The sequence below is a fragment of the Balaenoptera acutorostrata genome, chromosome 11 (assembly GCF_949987535.1).
Source record: "Balaenoptera acutorostrata chromosome 11, mBalAcu1.1, whole genome shotgun sequence".
Lineage (NCBI taxonomy): Eukaryota > Metazoa > Chordata > Mammalia > Artiodactyla > Balaenopteridae > Balaenoptera > Balaenoptera acutorostrata.
Window position 1 is genome coordinate 91,809,035 of NC_080074.1, and position 20,046 is coordinate 91,829,080.

The 20,046-nt window shown below is 36.4% G+C and overlaps 1 protein-coding gene across 1 annotated transcript in view; it reads right to left on the reverse strand.

Annotated features, from left to right (window-relative positions):
- Nucleotides 1-5,776: 5,776 nt before the first annotated feature.
- Nucleotides 5,777-20,046, reverse strand: part of PIK3C2G (phosphatidylinositol-4-phosphate 3-kinase catalytic subunit type 2 gamma) — a 361,656-nt gene continuing 347,386 nt past the window's right edge. The window contains exons 31-32 of the mRNA XM_007194812.2: nucleotides 15,732-15,857; nucleotides 5,777-6,622 (exon numbers count right to left, since the gene is read on the reverse strand). Of these exons, the coding sequence (XP_007194874.2) occupies nucleotides 6,470-6,622; nucleotides 15,732-15,857 (279 nt within the window). The 3' untranslated portion in view covers nucleotides 5,777-6,469. The remainder of the gene's footprint in view (nucleotides 6,623-15,731; nucleotides 15,858-20,046) is intronic.

Genomic DNA, 20,046 nt, shown 5'->3' on the forward strand with positions numbered 1-20,046 from the left:
AGTTTTGAAGGCAGAGCTACAGGAGTTTCTTATGGACTGAATTATACTCAGAGAAAGAGCAAGGAAGTGGGTATCAAGGATGACTTCAAGTTTTTTGCTATTTGAAACTAATCAGGAGTCTAGTTTTAAACATGCTGAGTTTGAGATAACAGATATTCGAGGGAGATGCTGTGTAGGCAGCTGGATATGGAACTCTAGAATTTGGGAGGGGGTCTGGGCTGGAGTTATTATTTTTAAATGATATTTATTTTAATGGTATTGTTTTCTTTCTAATTTTACAAGCAAAACATGTTCATTGTGGACAAATAGAAGTACATAGAAGTATGAAAATTAACAATCAATCACCCATAATCCCCAACCCACAGAGATAACCATTGTTAACATTTTGATGTATTTCCTTTCAGTGTCTACATACCTTTTTCAAATTGAGGTGTAATTGACCTAGGTCTCTACGTTAGTTCCAGGTGCACAACATAGTGATTCGATCGATATTTCTATACATTACAAAATGATCACCATGATATATTTAGTTATCATCTGTCACTATACAGAGATATTATCATTGGCTATATTCCTCATGCTGTACATTTCATACCCGTGACTTATCTATTTTGTGACTGGAAGTTTGTACCTTTTAATCTCCCTCACCTCTTTCATTCTTCCCACAACTTCCTCCCCTCTGGTAACTGCCTATTTGCTCTGTTTTTATGAGTTTGTTCTGTTTTGTTACGTTTGTTTGTTCATTTTCTTTGTTTGTTAGATTAAGTGAAAATCACACGGTATGGTATTTGTCTTTCTCTGTCTGACTGATTTCACTTAGTATAATACCCTCCAGGTCCATCATGTTGTTGCAAATGGCAAGATTTCATTATTTTTTTTAGACTGAGTCATATTCCGTTGTAGGTATACACCACATCTTCTTTATTCATTCTCTGATTGGGCACCTAGGTTATTTCCATATCTTGGCTATTGTAAATAACGCTGAAATAAACATAAGGGTGCATATATCTTTTCTAATTAGTGTTTTTGTTTTCTCTGGGAAATACCCAGAAGTGGAATTGATGGATTGTGTAGTTCTATTTTTAATTTTTTGAGGAACCTCCATACTGTTTTCCATAGTGACTGCACCAATTTACATTCCCACCAACAGTCTATGAAGGTTCCCTTTTCTCCACATCCTTGCCCACACTTGTTATTTGTTGTCTTTTTGATAGCAACTATTCTGACACGTGTGAGGTGATAGCTCTTTGTCGTTTTAATTTGAATTTCCCTGATGATTAGATGTTGAGCATCTTTTCATGTGTCTTTTGCCTATATGTTTGTCTTCTTGGGAAAAATGTCTTTAAAAAAGTTCTTCTGACCATTTTTTATTTTATTTATTTATTTTTTGACCATTTTTTAAACGGGAAAAATATCTTAAAGTTCTTCTGACCATTTTTTAAATGGGTTGTTTGTTTTTTTGATGTTGAGTTGTATGTGTTCTTTGTATATTTTGGATTTTAACCCCTTATCAGATATATCATTTGCAAATATCTTCTCCCATTCAGTAGGTGGCCTTTTTGTTCTGTTGATAGTTCCTTCACTGTGAAAAACTTTTTAATTCGATGTAGTCCCGTTTGTTTACTTTTGCTTTTGTTTCCCTTGCCTCAGGAGACAGATTCAAAACAATAAGCCTAAGACCAATGTCAAAGAGCATACTACCTATGTTTTCTTCTAGGATATTTATGGTTTTAGGTCTTACACTAAGTCTTTAATCCATTTTGAGTTTATCCTTGTACATGGTATGAGAAAGTAGTCCAGCTTGATTCTTTTGCATGTGGCTATCCAGTTTTACCAACACCACTTATTGAAGAGGCTGTCTTTTCCCCATTGTATATTCTTGCCTCCTTCATTGTAGATTAATTGCCCGTATAAGTGTGGGTTCATTTCAGGGCTCTCTATTCTGTTCCATTGATTGATGTGGGTTTTTTTTTTTTTTTTTTTGAGTCACTACTACCATACTATTTTATTACTGTAGCTTTGTAGAGCACGATACCTCCAGCTTTGTTCTTTTTTCTCAAGATTGTTTTGGCTACTCAAGGTCTTTTATGTTTCCAAACAAATTTTAAAATTATTTATTCTAACTCTGTGAAAAATGCCATTGGTATTTTGATAGGAGTTGCATTGAATCTGTAGATTGCTTTGGGTAATATGGTTATTTTAACAATATTAAATCTTCCAATCCATGAGCACAATATATTTTTCCATTTGTTTGTGTCATTTTCACTTTCTTTCATCAATATCATATCATTTTCTGAGTACAGGTCTTTTACATCCTTGGTAAGATTTATTCCTTGGTATTTTATTATTTTTGATGCAATTGTAAATGGGATTGTCTTCTTAATTTCTCTTTCTGACAGTTCACTGTTAGTGTATAGAAATGCAACAGATCTCTATGTTAATTTTGTATCCTGCAACTTTAGAGAATCCATTGATGAGTTCTAATAGTTTTTTGATGGTATCTTTAGGATTTTCAATATACAGTATCATCTTAACTGCAAACAGTGACAGTTTTACTTCTTCCTTTCCAATTTGGATTCCTTTCATTTCTTTGTCTTTTCTGATTACTTGTGGCTAGAACTTCCAATATTATGTTAAATAAAATGGTGAGAATGGACATCCTTGTCTTGTTCCTGATCTTAGAGAAAATGCTTTCAGCTTTTACTGTTATGTTAGCTGTGGGCTTGTCATATACGGTCTTTATTATGTTGAGGTATGTTTCCTCTATACCCACGTTGTTGAAAGGTTTTTATCATAAATGGATGTTGAATTGTGTCAGAAGCTTTTTCCACATCTACTGAGATGATCATATGATTTTTATTCCTCAGTTTGTTAATGTGGTGTATCACATTGATTGAGTTCCACTACTCTGTCTTCCAGTTCATTGATTCATTCTTCTGTATCATGTAATCTACTGTTGATTCTTCCTAGTGTATTTTTTGTTTCAATTACTGTATTCTTCAGTTCTGTTTTAGATTTTTACATTTTCTAACTCTTTGTTGAAATTCTTACTGTGTTCATCCATTCTTCACCTGAGTTGTTTATAATCATTACCTTGAACTCTTTATTGGGTTGATTGCTTATCTCTACTTCACTTGGCTCTTCTTCTAAGGTTTTATCTTGTTCCCTCATTTCAAAAATATTCCTCTGCCACCTCATTTTGTCTGACTCTCTGTTTTTATTTCTATGTATTCCGTAAGTCAGATATATTTCCTGATCTTGGAAAAGTGGCCTTATGTAGGAGACATCCTATTGGGTCCAGAAGCACACTCCCCTCTATCACCAGAGCTATATACTCTAGGAGTGCTCCCTGTGAGGGCTGAATGGGCCCTTCTGTTGTTGTGGGGCCACCTACTGTGAGAGTGTTGGTAGGCGTGACCAGCCCCCAGCCTGGTTGGTGTCAGCCCTGCCTAGTGCAGTGGCTGCCAGCTGCTGGTGGGTGGGCCCAGGTCCTGGTGCTAATAAGCTAGAGGGAGTACTTCAAAATGGCTCTTGCCAGCACCAGTGTCCTTGTGGTAGTACAAACTCTCAAAGGCTGCCACCAGCATCTATGCCCCCAGGGTGAGTTCCAGTTATAGCTTGCCTTTCCAGGAGGCTCTCCAAGATCAACTGGTAGGTCTGACCTGGGCTCCTTTCAAATCACTGCTTCACCTCTAGGTCTCAGGGCATGTGAGAGTTTGTGTGGGCCCTTTAAGAGCAAAGTCTCTTTCCTACAGCTCTCCAATTCTCCTGAATACAAGTTCTGCTGGCCTTCAAAGTCAGATGTTTTGGGGGGCTCATCTTTCCAGTGCAGGGCCCCTGGTCTGGGGAGCTTAATGTGGGGCTCAGACTCCTTGATCTTTGGGGGGAATGTCTGCAATTGTGATTATCCTCCCACTTGTGGATCACCTACCCATGGGTGTGGGTGTTGACTATACTGTGTGTTCATTCCTCCTATTCATCTCATTGTGATTCCTTCTTTCTATCTCTAGTTGTAGATATTTTCTGCTAGTCTTCAGATTGTTCTCATTAATAGTTGCTCTGTACGTGGTTGTAATTTTGGTGTGCCTGTGGGAGGAGTTGAGTTCAGAGTCTACCTACTCCACCATCTTGGCTACTCCTTGGGCTGAAGTTATAAAACTGGGAAACTGGGAATAATCAGCATACAGATGATATTTAAAGCCATCAAAATAGATGAGGTCACTAGGGAGTGAAAGCTGATGGAGAAGAGGACCAAGGAGTAAGTCCTGGACACTCCAACACTGGAGACTGTGGAAAAGAGGATGCTCCTTCACAGAAGACTGAGAAGGAGGGACTGATGTTATATAGAAGGAAAGCACAAGAGGGTGTTGTGTTCTGGAAGCCAAATGAAGAGTATTGAGAAAGAGAATTATTGATTGTGTCAAATACTGCTGATAGGTAAGCTCAGATCAGGGCTGGAAATTGACCTTTGGATTTAGCTATGTGGAGGTCAGAAGGGACCTTGACAAAAGCAGTTTTGTTGAAGTGTTTGGGACAAACATCTCCTTGGAATTGTCTGAGAGAAAATGAGAGGAGAGAAACTGGAGGCAGAGATTAGAGACAACAATTTTGAAGAGTTTTGCTATAAAGAAGATCAGGCCAATTGGATGAATATTTGGAAGGGAGATGGAGGTGCCAAGAAGTTTTTTATGATGCTTGTACCATCATGTAACCATGTAACATCATGGTTGTATGCCGAAGTGAATTATCCACTAGAGAATAAAGAAATGATGCTTTTGAATAGAGGAGAGTTTCAGTAATGCTTGTGAGTAGGTGAGAGGGGCTGGGATCAAATGTACAAGTTGAGAGATTGGTTATGGTTAGGAGCTTGGGTCATTTTTCCATGGTAATAAGTAGGAAGGAGGAACATAGAATCTGCTGGGCAGGTAGATGTGCTAGTGGAATATGTAGAGGTTTTCTTTTGACTGATTCCAATTTCTAAGTGAAGTAGGAAACAAAGTCATCAGCTGAGAGTGAGGATTACAGTAGAGAGTGATGAGGTTTCAGCAGAGAGAAGGGTGCGGAATCACTATCTGTTAGAAAAGGGAGAGTGAGTGGACCTGAAACATAGAACCATTGCCCAGAGCATTATGGCTTACTTGACTCACATGATCATGTGTTTGAAACAAGACTACATCAACCCATACCAGGCACTCAAATATTTTCAATGAATAAGTGTACAGTCTTTTACATGTTTACATGGTTATGCAGATGACCATATAAAAAATTACTTTTTTATCCACACACAGGAAAACACTGAGTAAAGCAAGGGATTTAGTAATTTAATTGGAAGAAATTTTTAAAAAACGATTTGATCCTCTTAAAGAATGTGGCATAGTGCCTTGAGTTATACCTACTATGCAGGTGGAAATCTGCAGGATTGTTTACTCTGGTCATGATGAATATGAAAGTAGGTTCAGAAGTAAGAAAACTTTTTGTTGTGCATAGAAGAGGTTTTGATCAGAGGGGAGAGTTTCAGAGTTTGAGATCTTTGAATTAGCGGATAATGAAGTTTAAAATGTGATAATGCCTCTGTTTGGGTGAAATCCAGTGATGATGAATTGATTGCTGCTGAAGAGGGTGAAAAACTACAAAGTTTCTTCCAAAAATTGCATTTAAGAATTTCAGGCATTTATGTTTGTTTTTTCTGACAGAAATTAATACAACATTCTTCTAGAGCTTACTAATCCCCTCAATAAATAAGATTATAAGTGGATATGTAGGTATATATATTTAATTCAAATTTTAAACATTTGTTACAGATATACTTAGGTCTTGAAGTAATTGATGAGATTTATTTATTTGCTTGTCTTTTTTTGGAAAATACATTTAAAGTATTGCTTTTAACTGTAGGCACATAAAATGTGAACGCATGTTTGATTTAAAAGACACATTAAATGTCCTTTTTTAAATTTTATACATTGAATGTTACACAATCAATTGGAAAAAAGGTTCTAAGAAAACAATGAAACACAGGTAGAGAATAAATAACTATAAAAGACTGATTCTGATTTATTTTCTTTGTGTCCTTAGTACACCATCATGCTACCTTTTTTTTTTTTCCTTTAATTTATTTATTTTTGGCTGTGCTGGGTCTTCGTTGCTGCGAGAGGGCTTTCTCTAGTTGCTGCAAGCGGGGTCTATTCTTCGTTGTGGTGCGTGGGTTTCTCATTGCGGTGGCTTCTCTTTGAGGAGCACGGGCTCCAGTAACTGTGGCACGTGGGTTTAGTTGCTCCGCGGCATATGGGATCTTCCCGGACCACGGATCAAACCTGTGTCCCCTGCATTGGCAGGTGGATTCTTAACCACTGCGCCACCAGGGAAGTCCCCACCATGCTATCTTTGATAACAAAAATGTCCTGATCTTGTGGTAGAGAGGCCCCAAAGTGAAAAAAATACGAGTAATGAACGCGTATGTTCACAGCAATGCTTAAATTATACTGTTTCCTAGTGGATACCATTTTTCTTCCTTGAGTGGGACACTACAGAGTTGGATATTAATTGCTCCTACAAAGGTGGTTTTGCTCTTTACAATAAGCATTAAGACATGTCCTTGGAGCTCTGTGACTTCATCATATACTACCTAAAAAGGGAGAGAATAATGAGAATATAAATCAGATACGCTTAAATGCATCTTTTAAAAAATACTGCTTTTAACAAAAATATTTGCACGCTGATATCTTGTACCTTGGAATGGACAGGTTAATGTTAGAATCTTTCATTTCTAACTCTAATTCTGAAGAGCTAAAGGTTCTGCTAACATAAAGGAGTTTTAATGACAGAATATTTCTCTAAGAAGCTTAGAATTTACTCTGATTCCATTAAAAATTGTCTATCCCAAATTTAATAAGACTGTAAATCATCCTCTAGGAATAAATTTAAATACCTGTCACCTTTCAACTGTCCTTGGATTTATTGTGCAACATGGGACCTTGAACACTATCTTTCTTTGTTGAAGGCTAATGAGGAAAGCAGACCAATCTCCATGATTTCCTTGTGTTAATTTAATGTAGTACAGTATTTCCTTCTACATGTGAAGCAGTCACTCTATGGTTACTTTAATTTATTTAAAATTGTTTAATTTTTAGTTATGAAAATATATGCTCATTAAATAAAATATGGGGATGAAACAAAAAAAAGAATAAAAAAGAAAGGAAAGATTTCTATTTCTACCATTAGGAGATAAGTACAGTTAACACTTTGATGCGTTTTTTGTTTTCTATATATAATTACTTTTTAAGAATCTGAGCTGTAATTATGTTGTGTGTATAGTTTTGTGTTTTTCTCTTTTTCACTTACTAGTCATGTAACTATTTTTAAAAAAGAGAGCTGTTCAACTGTGTGTTTTATAATATCCAAGAAGTAAGTCACAGGCATTACCACTGGGTGCCTGCAGTGGTAAAGAAGCTTTAAAAGTGTAGTACTATCAAGAAATTAGTTATACATCAGAGGAGGGGAGAGCTGTGTATAGACCCAATATGGTTGCCAAGGAAACTCCTTATAACACATTTGGAGGAGTTTCATATGATGATACAAACATGCTTGCTTTTTACAGCTAAACTACAAGATAGAAAGAAGCGTTCTCTATATATGCAAAAAGGAATCAGAGGAAACAACTTGAGAGGAAAGGCCTTGGAATCCACTGGGAGGCCTGCTCGGTGTGTAAGGATGCAATTTCTAGCCCATCGTACCGCATTTGCCTACCATTTATGAACCCATTAATTTATCAATGAAATTCCATTCAAGATCAATCTGTTAGCTGCTCTGAACAATGATTTACTTATCAAGTAAATAATAATCCAGTCAAGGGAATGAGATACAATATAATATGCTAATCCAGTCTACTCTGCTTCATGTGACATCTCCTGGCTACCAACTCTTCTAGAATCCTGCTCCCATTCCAGAAAGGAGATTACCTTTTAAGTTTCTTAGGACAGCTGATTCAAATTATTCCATTTAATTTATTGAGTTCCCCTGGATAGTAAAGGATTTTAAGGGCTGCCTTAAACATTTCAAAAGCCTACCAATGTAATTCATCTTTCATCGCAAAGGGATGCTCAACGTGGACCCCGTGAACCACTCTTGTCTCCTGAATGCTTATCTTCCCAGGACTTCAGAGTAAGCTCCTTTCCTTTTCTCTACAGTGGTTATTTTGAACTGTCTAAATTATCCTCCATTTTCCTCCCCACAACACGTTCAGCAGATGAACTCATCTCCTATTTTACAGAGAAAATAGATGAAAGGGCCCTCGAAGTGTTAGTGTGTGTGAAGAAAAATGGAATAATTCTAAGCATTAGGCCTTTGGAAAAGTCTGGCTTAAGAACTCTGTGAATCATATAAATTAGTGCTAAAGATGTAACTTTCTAAGAAACATATCAGTATCAATGATTCATATTTATATAAATCTGTTGTCAACTCCAGTTCTTCCTCCATTTACAATGGGCTTACATCCTGATAAACCTATGGTAAATTGAAAATATTGTAGCCGAAAATGCATTTAATATACCTAACCCACCAAACATCATAGCTTAGCCTAACTACCTTAAACGTGCTCAGAATGTCTCATGTAATTTATTGGATACTGTACTGAAAGTGAAAAACGGAATGGTTGTCTGGGTACCAAATGGTTGTAAGCGTATTGGCTGTTTACTCTCGTGATTGCATGGCTGACTGGGAGCTGTGGCTCGGCATCAGGAAAGAGTATCCTACCACATATCGATAACCTGGGAAAAGAGCAAAATTCAAAATTTGAAGTATGGTTTCTACTGAATGTATATCTCTTTTGCACCATCGTAAAGTAAAAAAAATTTCGGGTTGAGCCATCCTAAGTTGGGGGCCATCTGAATGTGTTTTCTCATTCGAATATGGTGATAATAATATTTACCTTCTGGCATTGTGAGAAAGAATAAAATGAGATAATAAATATAAGCCTTATTACAAAGCCTGATACATAGTAAACACTAATGAATTACAGCTGAAAAAGATCCATCAAATACGCAAAAAAAGAACAGTTGTTTCTTGGTATTTTGCCTTCCCTGACTGGAGATAACAGTTGTACACAAAATTGAGTCTCCCAGGTATTTAACAAGCTGAAATTCTTTAATAAATGACAGGAATTAATTGCCTCCCTGGTTAAAATACAAACATTTGAACTCCAAAGTTTATATTACTTTATGGATTTTTTCCCCTGTGCTTCATTATGCAAAAGCTATTTTCTTGAAAGTGACTGAGGTTTTATAAACATGTAATCATTGTACATTATAGAAGATATATATATATATATGTTCTAATTGCTTTACTGCATCCATAACGTTGTTTAAAAAAATAAGCGCTTTTTTCTTCCAATGCAATGAATAATTAGTGGGTAATGCTAAAGAAGTACACAGATGATTATATTCTTTGAGTCTTTTCACCAAATGATTTAATATGTATTGTGCCTTAACATAAACAGAACCAAAAATGCACAGCTCTTTTAATTTCACTTTATAATACTTTTTACCCATAGGCATGTGTCAAGTCTTCATTGCCTTCTGACAAACATTGAATTTGTAGGTTTGAAATTGTCACATCAAGTAGAAAAACACTGTTTAGGGTAATTTAATTAAGTAGGATAATATCTAAGAAAGAAATACAATGTAAACTATTATATATAGAATGGTTAAACAATAAGGTCCTATTGTATAGTACAGGGAACTATATTCAATATCCTGTGATAAACCATAATGGAAAAGAATATAAAAAAAAGAATGTCTATATGTGTATAACTGAGTCACTTTGCTGTACAGCAGAGATTCGCAGAACATTGTAAACTGGATATACTTCAATAGAAAAAAAGGAAGGAATACAATGTACAACATACATTGACTATAACAATATAATTCTGTTTTAAAATAGAATCTGTATTTCTAATGAATCATTAAAAAAATAATGGTTCTTAACCAGATGCCAAAGGTCGTAGAGTAGAAAGAGCAATGGCACTGGAGTCAGAATCCCAGCTGTGCTTATTAAAGGCTGTAGGGCAATTCCAGCAGCGCTCCGACCATCAGCCCTGCCCCATCCTGAGACCAGTCATGTCTACCACAGGGATTTGCATGTGAGAGGGGTTCTTAGGAAGACTGCTGGCAATCCTATTGGGAATCACTCTGGGAAGTGTCAAGGTGACAAGTTTGGCCCTGTATCAGAGCTTTAGTATCTGCAGGGTGGATACTAAAGGGACACTTGGCAGTGGTCCTGACCCAGCCTCTCTCAGAATATTAGGGAGAAAGAGGGTTATGAATAACAATTGAACGGACTATTTTCATGAAAAGCTTTTTAAGGTGACGCGATGTAATATTCACTTTGTATTCCTCTAAGAGATTTATATAAGAAGGGGAGTGAGGTTGTTCTCTCCCACTTCCCAGACCATTGCCTGGCTGTGGCAGTTTGAGAAATCCCAGAGTGGCTGATGTAGCAGTACACAGGAAGCAAAGCAGGGGGAGAAGTTAAAAACAAGGTAGGTGCCATGTGATAACTTACTGGGCTCCTTAGAAAGCACATACAGTTGGCCCTCTGTAGCCATGGGTTCTGCATCCATGGATTCAGTCAACCACAAATCAAAAATATTCAGGGAAAAAATTCCAGAAAGTTCCAAAAAGGAAAAGTTGAATTTCCAGCAACTATTTACATAGCATTTACATTGTATCAAGTATTGTGAGTAATCTAGAGATGATTTAAAGTATATGGGAGGATGTGTATAGGTTATATGCAAATATTATGCCATTTTATATAAAGCACTTGGGCACCCATGAATTTTGGTATCCTCGCGGCTCCTGGAACCAATCTCCCTGCAGATAAAAAGGGATGAGGGACGACTGTATAAGGTGTTGCTAAGAATGCACAGAAATAATTGAGGGATTTGGCACAGAGATGGGGGTCTATATCACAGCTGAGGGGGAGAGAAAGTAAAACCACAGTTAAAACTGGTGCACTTTGTTTGCATTTCTTATAAAGATTTTTATATTGATACACAGCATAATGGGAGAAAAATTAAAATACTGTTAGTGTTTTTCTTCTCATGGCTTTCTAAATTCAACCAGCTTCCCTGTCAAATTAGTTTATATGATGATCATTACTATTAGTCACTTATCCATACACTAATTCACATTTCCTCTCATTTGGGTTATGTATAAATTGGAGTTTGCTACGCATAGACTATGAACTATTGTTTTTGAAACAATTTTAAATGTGTTCAATGTATAAACAGTGTGTGTCCAAGCTACAAGTATGGGCTGATGGAGAAAAGTATTGCAGTGATTTCTAATCAATGGGCCATGAATGTGTGAGGACTCAGAATTATTGCAAGCCGTGAGACAAGTTATGGACACAGCAAGCATCATAAAATAATCTCCACACATGTGCATTTACTACTGGTTTTTATAGTACATGTAGCTTGAGATAAATAAAACACAAATTTATTTAAACTCCTGGATTGTTAGTGGCTTTTCATCATTATGTGTTTCCTTAGATACAAATGCTGAAGTACAGCATGCAGTCTGAGAAGTTTCTTGATATTCATGTAAGGGGTCTTATACCCAGAACGTATGGAAACTAGGGATATATAGTTGGGAGGTGTATACCTTTAGCTGTTGACATCATGACAAATAATAAAATGTCAAAATATATTTCCTTACTAAAGTATCTATTATTTGAATATATATAAATGTTTTTTAGTTTTACATTTTATACAGTACACATAAAGTGTCACTTATAAAAGTATCCCAAATATTTAATTCCACAAATCTTTTTAGAAGTAGCTAAGTTTCAAAGATACTAAGAAAGATAAGACATTTGCCTTGTCCTCAAGAAGTTTTCAATGTACTAGAAGAAAAAAGTCTGTGTAGGAATAAATAAGAGATGGTAAATGTGGTGTAAGAGACAGGGAAGAGAGACTGGTTCACAGAGTCCATATTTGAGGTAAACCTCAAAGTTGGCAGAGAAGGGCAGGAGGGTGAACAGCTACATGAGCTCTATCACAGAGGTCATAGGGATTATTCAGGGAATGACAAGCTGTCTGATGTGACTTGAGAATATGACTAAGTATGGGGCAATGGAAGGGCATGAGCAAACAAATGTTCCTTACTTATTGTTGTCAAAGGTGCAAAAGACATTTAACATAGGAAGAATTGCTTTTTCAGTAAATGGCGCTGAAATAACTGGCATTCATAGGCAAAAAAAGTGAACCTCAACCTAAACCTCACACTTTCTTCAAAAATCAACTAAAAATGAATAATGGACTCAGATGTAAAATGTAAAACTATAAAACATTTAGAAAAAATATAGGAGGAAATCTTTAGAACTTAGTGCTAGGTGAAGAGTTCTTAGACTTGCCACCAAATATGCAGTCTACAAAAGAAAAAAAATTGATAAACTGGGTCTCATCAAAATTGAAAATTTTTACTCTGTGAAAAACCCTGAGAAAAGGAGGAAAAGTCAAACTACAGACTGGGAGAAAATATTTGCAAACCACACATCTGACAAAGGACTATTATCCATAGTATATAAAGAATCTCAAAAGTCAACAGTAAAAATGAGTAAAAATGCAAACTATCTAATTAGAAAATGAACAAAGACACAAAGAGACATTTCATGAAAGAGGGTATGCAGATGGTAAATAAGCACATGAAAAAAATTCAGCATCATTAGCTACTAGATAAATGCAAATTAAAACCACAATGAGCTATCACTCTATACCTTTCAAAAGAACTAAAATTAAATATAGTGATAACACTAAATACTGGCAAAGATGTAGAGAAATTGGCACAAACATTGCTGGTGGGAGTGTAAAATGGTATAGAAAAGGAGTTTGACAGTCTCTTGAAAAACTATGTATGGCATTACCATATACCATATACCCCAGTAATTACATCTTGAGCGTTTGCTTATGTTTACACAAAAACCTATATATCAATGTGCACAGCAGCTTTGTGTGCAATAGCCCCAAGCCAGAAATAACCCAGATGTCCTTAAATTGGTAAACAGTTAAAGAAACTGTCATACCTCCATGCCATGACTACTACTTAGCAGTGAAAATGAGCAAACTATTGATACATGCAGCTACTTGGATGGATCTCTAGGGAACTATGGTAAGTGAAAATGTAACAAACTGTATGATTCCATTTACATAACATTTGAAATGACAAGGTTATAGAGATAGAGAATAGATTAATAGTTGCCAGGGTTTGGGGATGGGGCGTTAGAGGGAGAAGAGTGTCTGCGGCTATAATAGGGTAGCATCAGGAATCACTGTGATGTAATGTTCTGTACCTTGACTGTGGGGGTGATCACACAAACCTACACACGTGACATAGATGCACAGAACTAAACATGCACACATATACATAAGAACACATATAAAACTGGAGAAAACAGAATAAGGTCAGTGGATCATATCAATGTCAATTTCCTGGTAGTGATATTGTCAGCAGTCAGGCAAAGTGTTACCATTGCAGGAAAGTGGTTAAAGGGTATTTGAATTCTCTATATATTATTTCTTCCAACTGCTTGTGAATCTACAATTACCTCAAAACAAAAATTTTTTTGAAAAAGTATATAAGGATGATATTGGTCCAGAGACAACTCAGGAAAATTACTGAGTCAAATTTGAAAGGCTGTGAATGCCACACTTGGGATTTTGGATATTATTCAGTAGGCAGTAAGGAACATTTGAAAAAAGTTAAGTAGTAGAATAATAAATATGAGTAGTTTTTGACACCTTAGATAGAAATTTGAATGATTTAATTGAAAAACACAAGATAGGAGGCTGATAGGAGGCTATTATATTAGCGAAAGTTGCAAGGCCTTCAAACACAGAAGTAGCGATGGGACACAGAGGAGAAGATGGATTGAAGAGGCAGGTGGCTGCACAAGTAGAACTGACAAAACTTGGGGATTAACTGGACTTGTGAGTGAGGGAGAGGGTGATGTCATTAGAAAGTTTCTTCCAAGGAGATGGCAAACAGAGGAGGAACCTGGTTTAAAAGTGCGTAGGAGGCATCCTAAAGGGGCTCTTTAATAATCAGGTAGAAGTACAGGTTTAAAGCTTGGGAGAGAAGCCAGGGTTTGAGGAATAAATTCAGATGCAACCTACAAGTGATAAATGAAAATTTATCAACAAATGAAAATTTGTAGATACATAAGATGCTTTTGAGTGTATATATCAAGAGATGCGGGTAGGTCATGGAACTCCAGCAAATAAATATTTTCAGAGGAAGAATGGCAATGAAGGAAAATGAGAGAGTGGTTAGAGAAGATAGAAGGGAATTAAGAAAAGGTAGAACTCAATGAAGTAAGTCAGAAAGAGAAAAACAAATACTGTATAATATTGTTTATATGTGGAATCTAGAAAAATGGTACAGATGAACTTATTTGCAAAACAGAAATAGAGACACTGATGTAGATAACAAACTTATGGACAGCAAGGGGGGTAAGGACAGGTGGGATGAACTGGGAGATTGGGACTGACACGTATACACTACTATGTATAAAATAGATAACTAATGAGAACCTACTGTATAACACAGGGAACTCTACTAAATGCTCTGTGGTGACCTAAATGGGAAAGAAATCCAAAAAAGAGGGGATATATGTAATACCTATAGCTGATTCACTTTGCTGTACAGCAGAAGCTAACACAACATTGTAACGCAACTATACTCCAATAAAAATTAATTATGTTGATTAAAAAAAGAGAAAAGGTAGAACTTAAGAAGCAAAAGGGAGGTGTAAAGAAAGAGGAAGCAGTTAACAGTGCTGCCGTCTAACTGTTCCGGAGAGGAGAGCCTGATGGCTCATTGGATTGAGCAATTAGGAGTCTTTTGATGCCATTTGAATAAAACAGCATCAGTCAAGGTCAGAATCCACATTGCAGAGGATTAAAGGGTGAGAAGGAAGTGATGAACCGAGAGCAGGAAATGTGTTAATTTTGAAAAAGTTTGGAGGTGATAGCGAGGGAAAGAAAATTTGGATGCTTTAGAAAGGCTGACTTGAAGGGTTTATTTTGTTTTGTTTTTTTTAAGATTTCTGAGTTGAGGATCCAGTGGATGAGATAGCCTTAAGAAAAGGTGAGCAAATAATTAAGTGAGCAAGGTACAGAGGAGATGGGAAAGGATGGAATCAAGAGAATAAATGTAGGGTTTGCCTTAGAAAGAATTAGGAGATCAGATGTTCAAATCATATACTACAGATGAATTAGAGAGCTATATAAAATACAAATTAACTTCAATATAATTTGTACTTTGTACTTCTTTATTTTTTTCAGTGTTTCAAAAGAGATTATAAAGTTTATTGCTATACACAGGTTAGACTATGATAAAGTTATTAGGTAAGGAAAACCAGGTAAAGAAAAACTTGTTAGAGAAAATGAGGTGGAGTCAGGGATAATGTTAGTAGGTGAAACAAATGCTGTAAAGTCTTGGGCTCTTGATGGAGGCTAGCCACAATTTGAAAATTAGTTCATAAGCACTTTGAAAGCAGTATCTGTATTTTCCAGTTCCTATAGCATCAAGAACAGTGATCGGCAGACAGTGGCTATTTTGGGAAATGTCTTCCCTGTATGGAATAATGCTGCCAATTACTGTAAATTTTCCATATTTGGTCAAGCTGAAAAATGGTAAGAAAAATACAAAACGACTGGACAAGAGTTGACTCATACTTACAATTTCATTGTAAGTGGGGTCGGTACATTTTGGAACAGATTTTGTTTTCCTCCTCCGAACTTCACTGGGATACGGTAAAAGATAAAATTCAACATGTGCACTGGGCGTGGAGCCATCTGGGAGATGCTGCAAAGGAAAATGGTTATAAATATTAATGTGCATCACTATTAAAGAAAACAAGTACACAGCTACTAAATTTATCTAGACCAAAGGCAGGATCAAGATTTATTACAGTCACTGTTTATCAGAAAATAAGAGAACAATCAAAAGAAATACATCATTGCTCAAAAATAATCCCAAAATACAGTTTAAAAGAGTAAAACTGTCCATCTTAAATTAAGTGTTGTGTCAGAGAACTACATTTAAAAGTCCATTAAATGTGATTGGCTTTAGCTTTTTATAGTAAAAACTAAATTTGCATTTTTTTATTGGAGTATAATTGCTTTACAATGTTGTGTTAGTTTCTGCTGTACAATGAAGTGAATCAGCTATATGTATACCTATATCCCCTCCCTCTTGGACCTCCCTTCCACCCATCTAGGTCATCACAGAGCACCGAGCTAAGCTTCCTGTGCTTTATAGCATGTTCCCACTAGCTAAATTTGCATTTTTGACAGAAATGGTCAAGAGATGAATATAACCCACAGGCAGAGCCAGGAACTGAGTGCCTCAGGAGACTGTACACCACTTGAAAAGAAATAATTCAAGTTTAGCACATAAGATGTAGCATTTAATGATATGTAAATGCATATTATATAATATCACATTTTCAAATAGAAAAATATCAATTAGACCTACAAGTTTAATATACTTATAAGACTTTAAGAGTTATAATAATTTTATTATCTAAATTATCCTAAAATATATTGGATAATCCTTTTAAAATTGTGTCCTGTGGAGGTCCCAACGTTGCCTAAGTTGCTGCCTGATGGGTAGATCAATGATGTCAAATGAGTAGATCTCTGGACCCCCTCTCTCTAGTTTATCCTAACACCCCTGGCTCCCCCATCCTGGTTTCAGAATGTCTCTCTTCCTTTTCCACTTTTTTCTTATGGATATTTTTACTTCTTAATAAATTTGAAGAATGAGTACTCTGTTTTAAAAATTTGGAAACCACTGTACTTCAGAGAAATGGGTTCTATCTTTGTGACCAAATGGAGAACAAATTGTACTAAAAAACTATGCATATCTAGTTTGATAAAATGAGAAATGCTTGCGTAATTTATATTTAAGTGGAGATTTGAAAGTCACAATTGAGGAACTAAATAGTTCTCTTGGAGAATACATTCTAACTATTAAATCAGTAATTTCCAACAAATATTTTTATATTCTGAATCACAGCGCCATTCACATGTAAACATCCAGTGCCATCCCCAACGTTGTTAGCTTTAATTTTACATCTTTCTTTGGCATTCAAAAAAGCATACTGGAAAGTAAGAAAATGTGACATATATTATTATAGGACCAACTTTTATTCCATTCTAATTTACATGGTAAAAATTATGTCATTAGGAAAATCTGGCTCTTTATTATTATTTGCAAATTAGATAAAATACATCTGGACACACCCACATGTCAAAACGCTAAGATTGTCAAACCTGCTGCTTTAGATGGTGCTCAGGGTATCCCTGTGCCACACGAAACCCTCCCGCAGGAGGAGCTCTGAAATGTATCAATGGCACAATGGAATTTTCTGTGACACAGAAAAAAACATTGCTATTAATATTTGAGAGTTGATTTGTGTGTGTGTGTGTGTGAGAAAAATGAAGGGAGAAAAGTGTTTTTGCTCTGTGTAACTGTCTCTCTTTTCTACCATTGGGCACTGGGCTTGAGGATACCATACCTATAATCATTGTATGTTTCATCTTAGTGGTTAGAATCATGGTTCTGGAAACGGACTCTTTGGTTGCAATCTGGGCCTCCAAATTTCCCAGCTATGTGGCTTTTGGTAGATAACTTTTCTGTGGATCAGTTTCCTAACCTGTTACATGAGGATAAAGGTGATATCTGTCTGAAAGCATTCAAAAAATCAAATAAAATAAACCATGTAATGTGAGTATAGTGCCTGAAATAGAGTAAGATTCAATAAATGCTTGTTACTATTTTTATTTTCTATAAATTGAACAAGAATATACTACATGCATTGATTGGACAAGATATGCCTAATGTACTATGACATTTATGAGCAGGGTTTCTCAATCTTGGCACTAGTGGCATTTGGGGCCAAATGATTCTTTGTTGTAGGGGGCTGTTCTGTGCATTGAGGATGTTTAACAGCATTACTGACCTCTACCTACCAGACAGCAATAGCACCATCCTCCCAGTTGTGACACCAGAAAAGTCCCCAGCCATTGCTAAATGTCCCCTGGGGAGCAAAACTGACCCCAGTTGAGAACCACTGATGACTCCCAAATAAGAATCTGTAATTCATCCTTAGGATCCCAGCCTAGTGACCTGTAAAGAGTTCTACAGGTACCTTATACTCTAACCAAAATCTATCTTCTACCTTTCCTCACCACTCCAAAACAGATTTTTTCAACTTCTTAAAATTGCATTAAATGATACAATTTCATTTCTCCAGTGTCTTCCTTATCATTGATTTTCAAATCCAAGTATGTACCAAGATCAACATCCTCCCTTTTTGCCCTAGCTCATCTGCCACCACAGATCTTTATTTCCTAACTTATAATTAGATTTTAATTACTTTTTTATGCCCCAGTCTTCCCACTTCATTCCATCATTCATCCTGTATATCACTGTTGCATTTAACCTTCCTGTAAAGCAGCTATTTTTTTTTTTAAATAAATTTATTTATTTATTTATTTTTGGCTGTGTTGGGTCTTCGTTTCTGTGCGAGGGCTTTCTCTAGTTGCGGCAAGCGGGGGCCACTCTTCATCGCGGTGTGCGGGCCTCTCATTATCGCGGCCTCTCTTGTTGCAGAGCACAGGCTCCAGACGCGCAGGCTCAGTAGTTGTGGCTCACGGGCCTAGTTGCTCCGCGGCATATGGGATCCTCCCAGGCCAGGGCTCGAACCCGTGTCGCCTGCATTGGCAGGCAGATTCTCAACCACTGCGCCACCAGGGAAGCCCTGTAAAGCAGCTTTGATCCTGTCACTTTCCTTCTCAAAACATTCAAGGAGTCTCCACTGCGGTATAAACTCCCAATCACAGAAGGGAAAAAGTATTTTGTATACCACCCTTCACCAAGCATTTAGCAATTAAAGGTTTGGGCTTCTGTTTCCAATTAGTGTCTGACAAGATCCTTGAATATCCTGTTGTTTTCAGAATAATAGAACAATTTAAGTCAGGGATACATTCGATCTGAGCAGCTCACTTAGTCTGTCCTCCGCGGCTGTAAATGCAGACATGGATTTCTTTTTAAGAGAATCCTTTCTCCCCCTATAGCAGCTGTCTTATCAACATTTTTTTTCCTCTTCTTACTGGCACTGTACCCTGCTCCTTAAAGATCTCATCTAATTTATTAAAGAGATCACTAGGTGTCTTTTCATCAGTACTTCTCATTTTACTGTTTGCCCTTATGTTTATGTGAATTAAATTTTATTTTAAAATGATTAAATAGCTCCTACTTGTCCATCTTACCTCAGACTTTTTACTCTGGTTGTGTTTTAGACCTTCACAAAGACTTAACACTTAGACTTGAAGAGTCATAAGGCTTGGGGTTACACAGTTCTTAGTCTGAGGCTCAATCTAAACAATGAGAAGTTTCCTTGTGTCACCCAGAGGATGTTTTTATTCATGGTGGATTGAAGTCAAGCAGCATTACCACTTTTTTTTAGAATTCTGGCTAATATTTTTACTGTGCTCAGATGATGTGAAGTCATCCAAATTTGATTTTTTTTGCTCAGACTAACTCAGAATTTTATATATTCTAGATTTCCTGTTAAAATGCTTATCATTTTCTATGTTTAAAAATGGTTTTATATGTGTTAGCTTCCTTATGAGATGAGAAATTATTTAAAAGGAAAATTCATGTCTTGTTGTTCCATACCTCCCCTCCCCCCTTTTTTGCTTTGGGTTTTGCTCCATTGGTTACTGTACTCTACTACCTTAACCCCACCCTCATTTCTTTCTTCCTAAGCTTTCAGTATGTTTCTGAATCTCCAATTAAAAATTTTAAATCCTCACTTGAGATTGGGCTTTCCTTTACCTTATTCGTTTCTTTTTTTTCATAGCTATGTCTTCCTCACAGCATTTTTTTCTTTTATAGGAGTCCTGTCCCTAACACAGTACTTGGCATATGGTGAATACTCAATAAACAGTTATCAAATGACTGATTAAATGAGCTATATATTCAT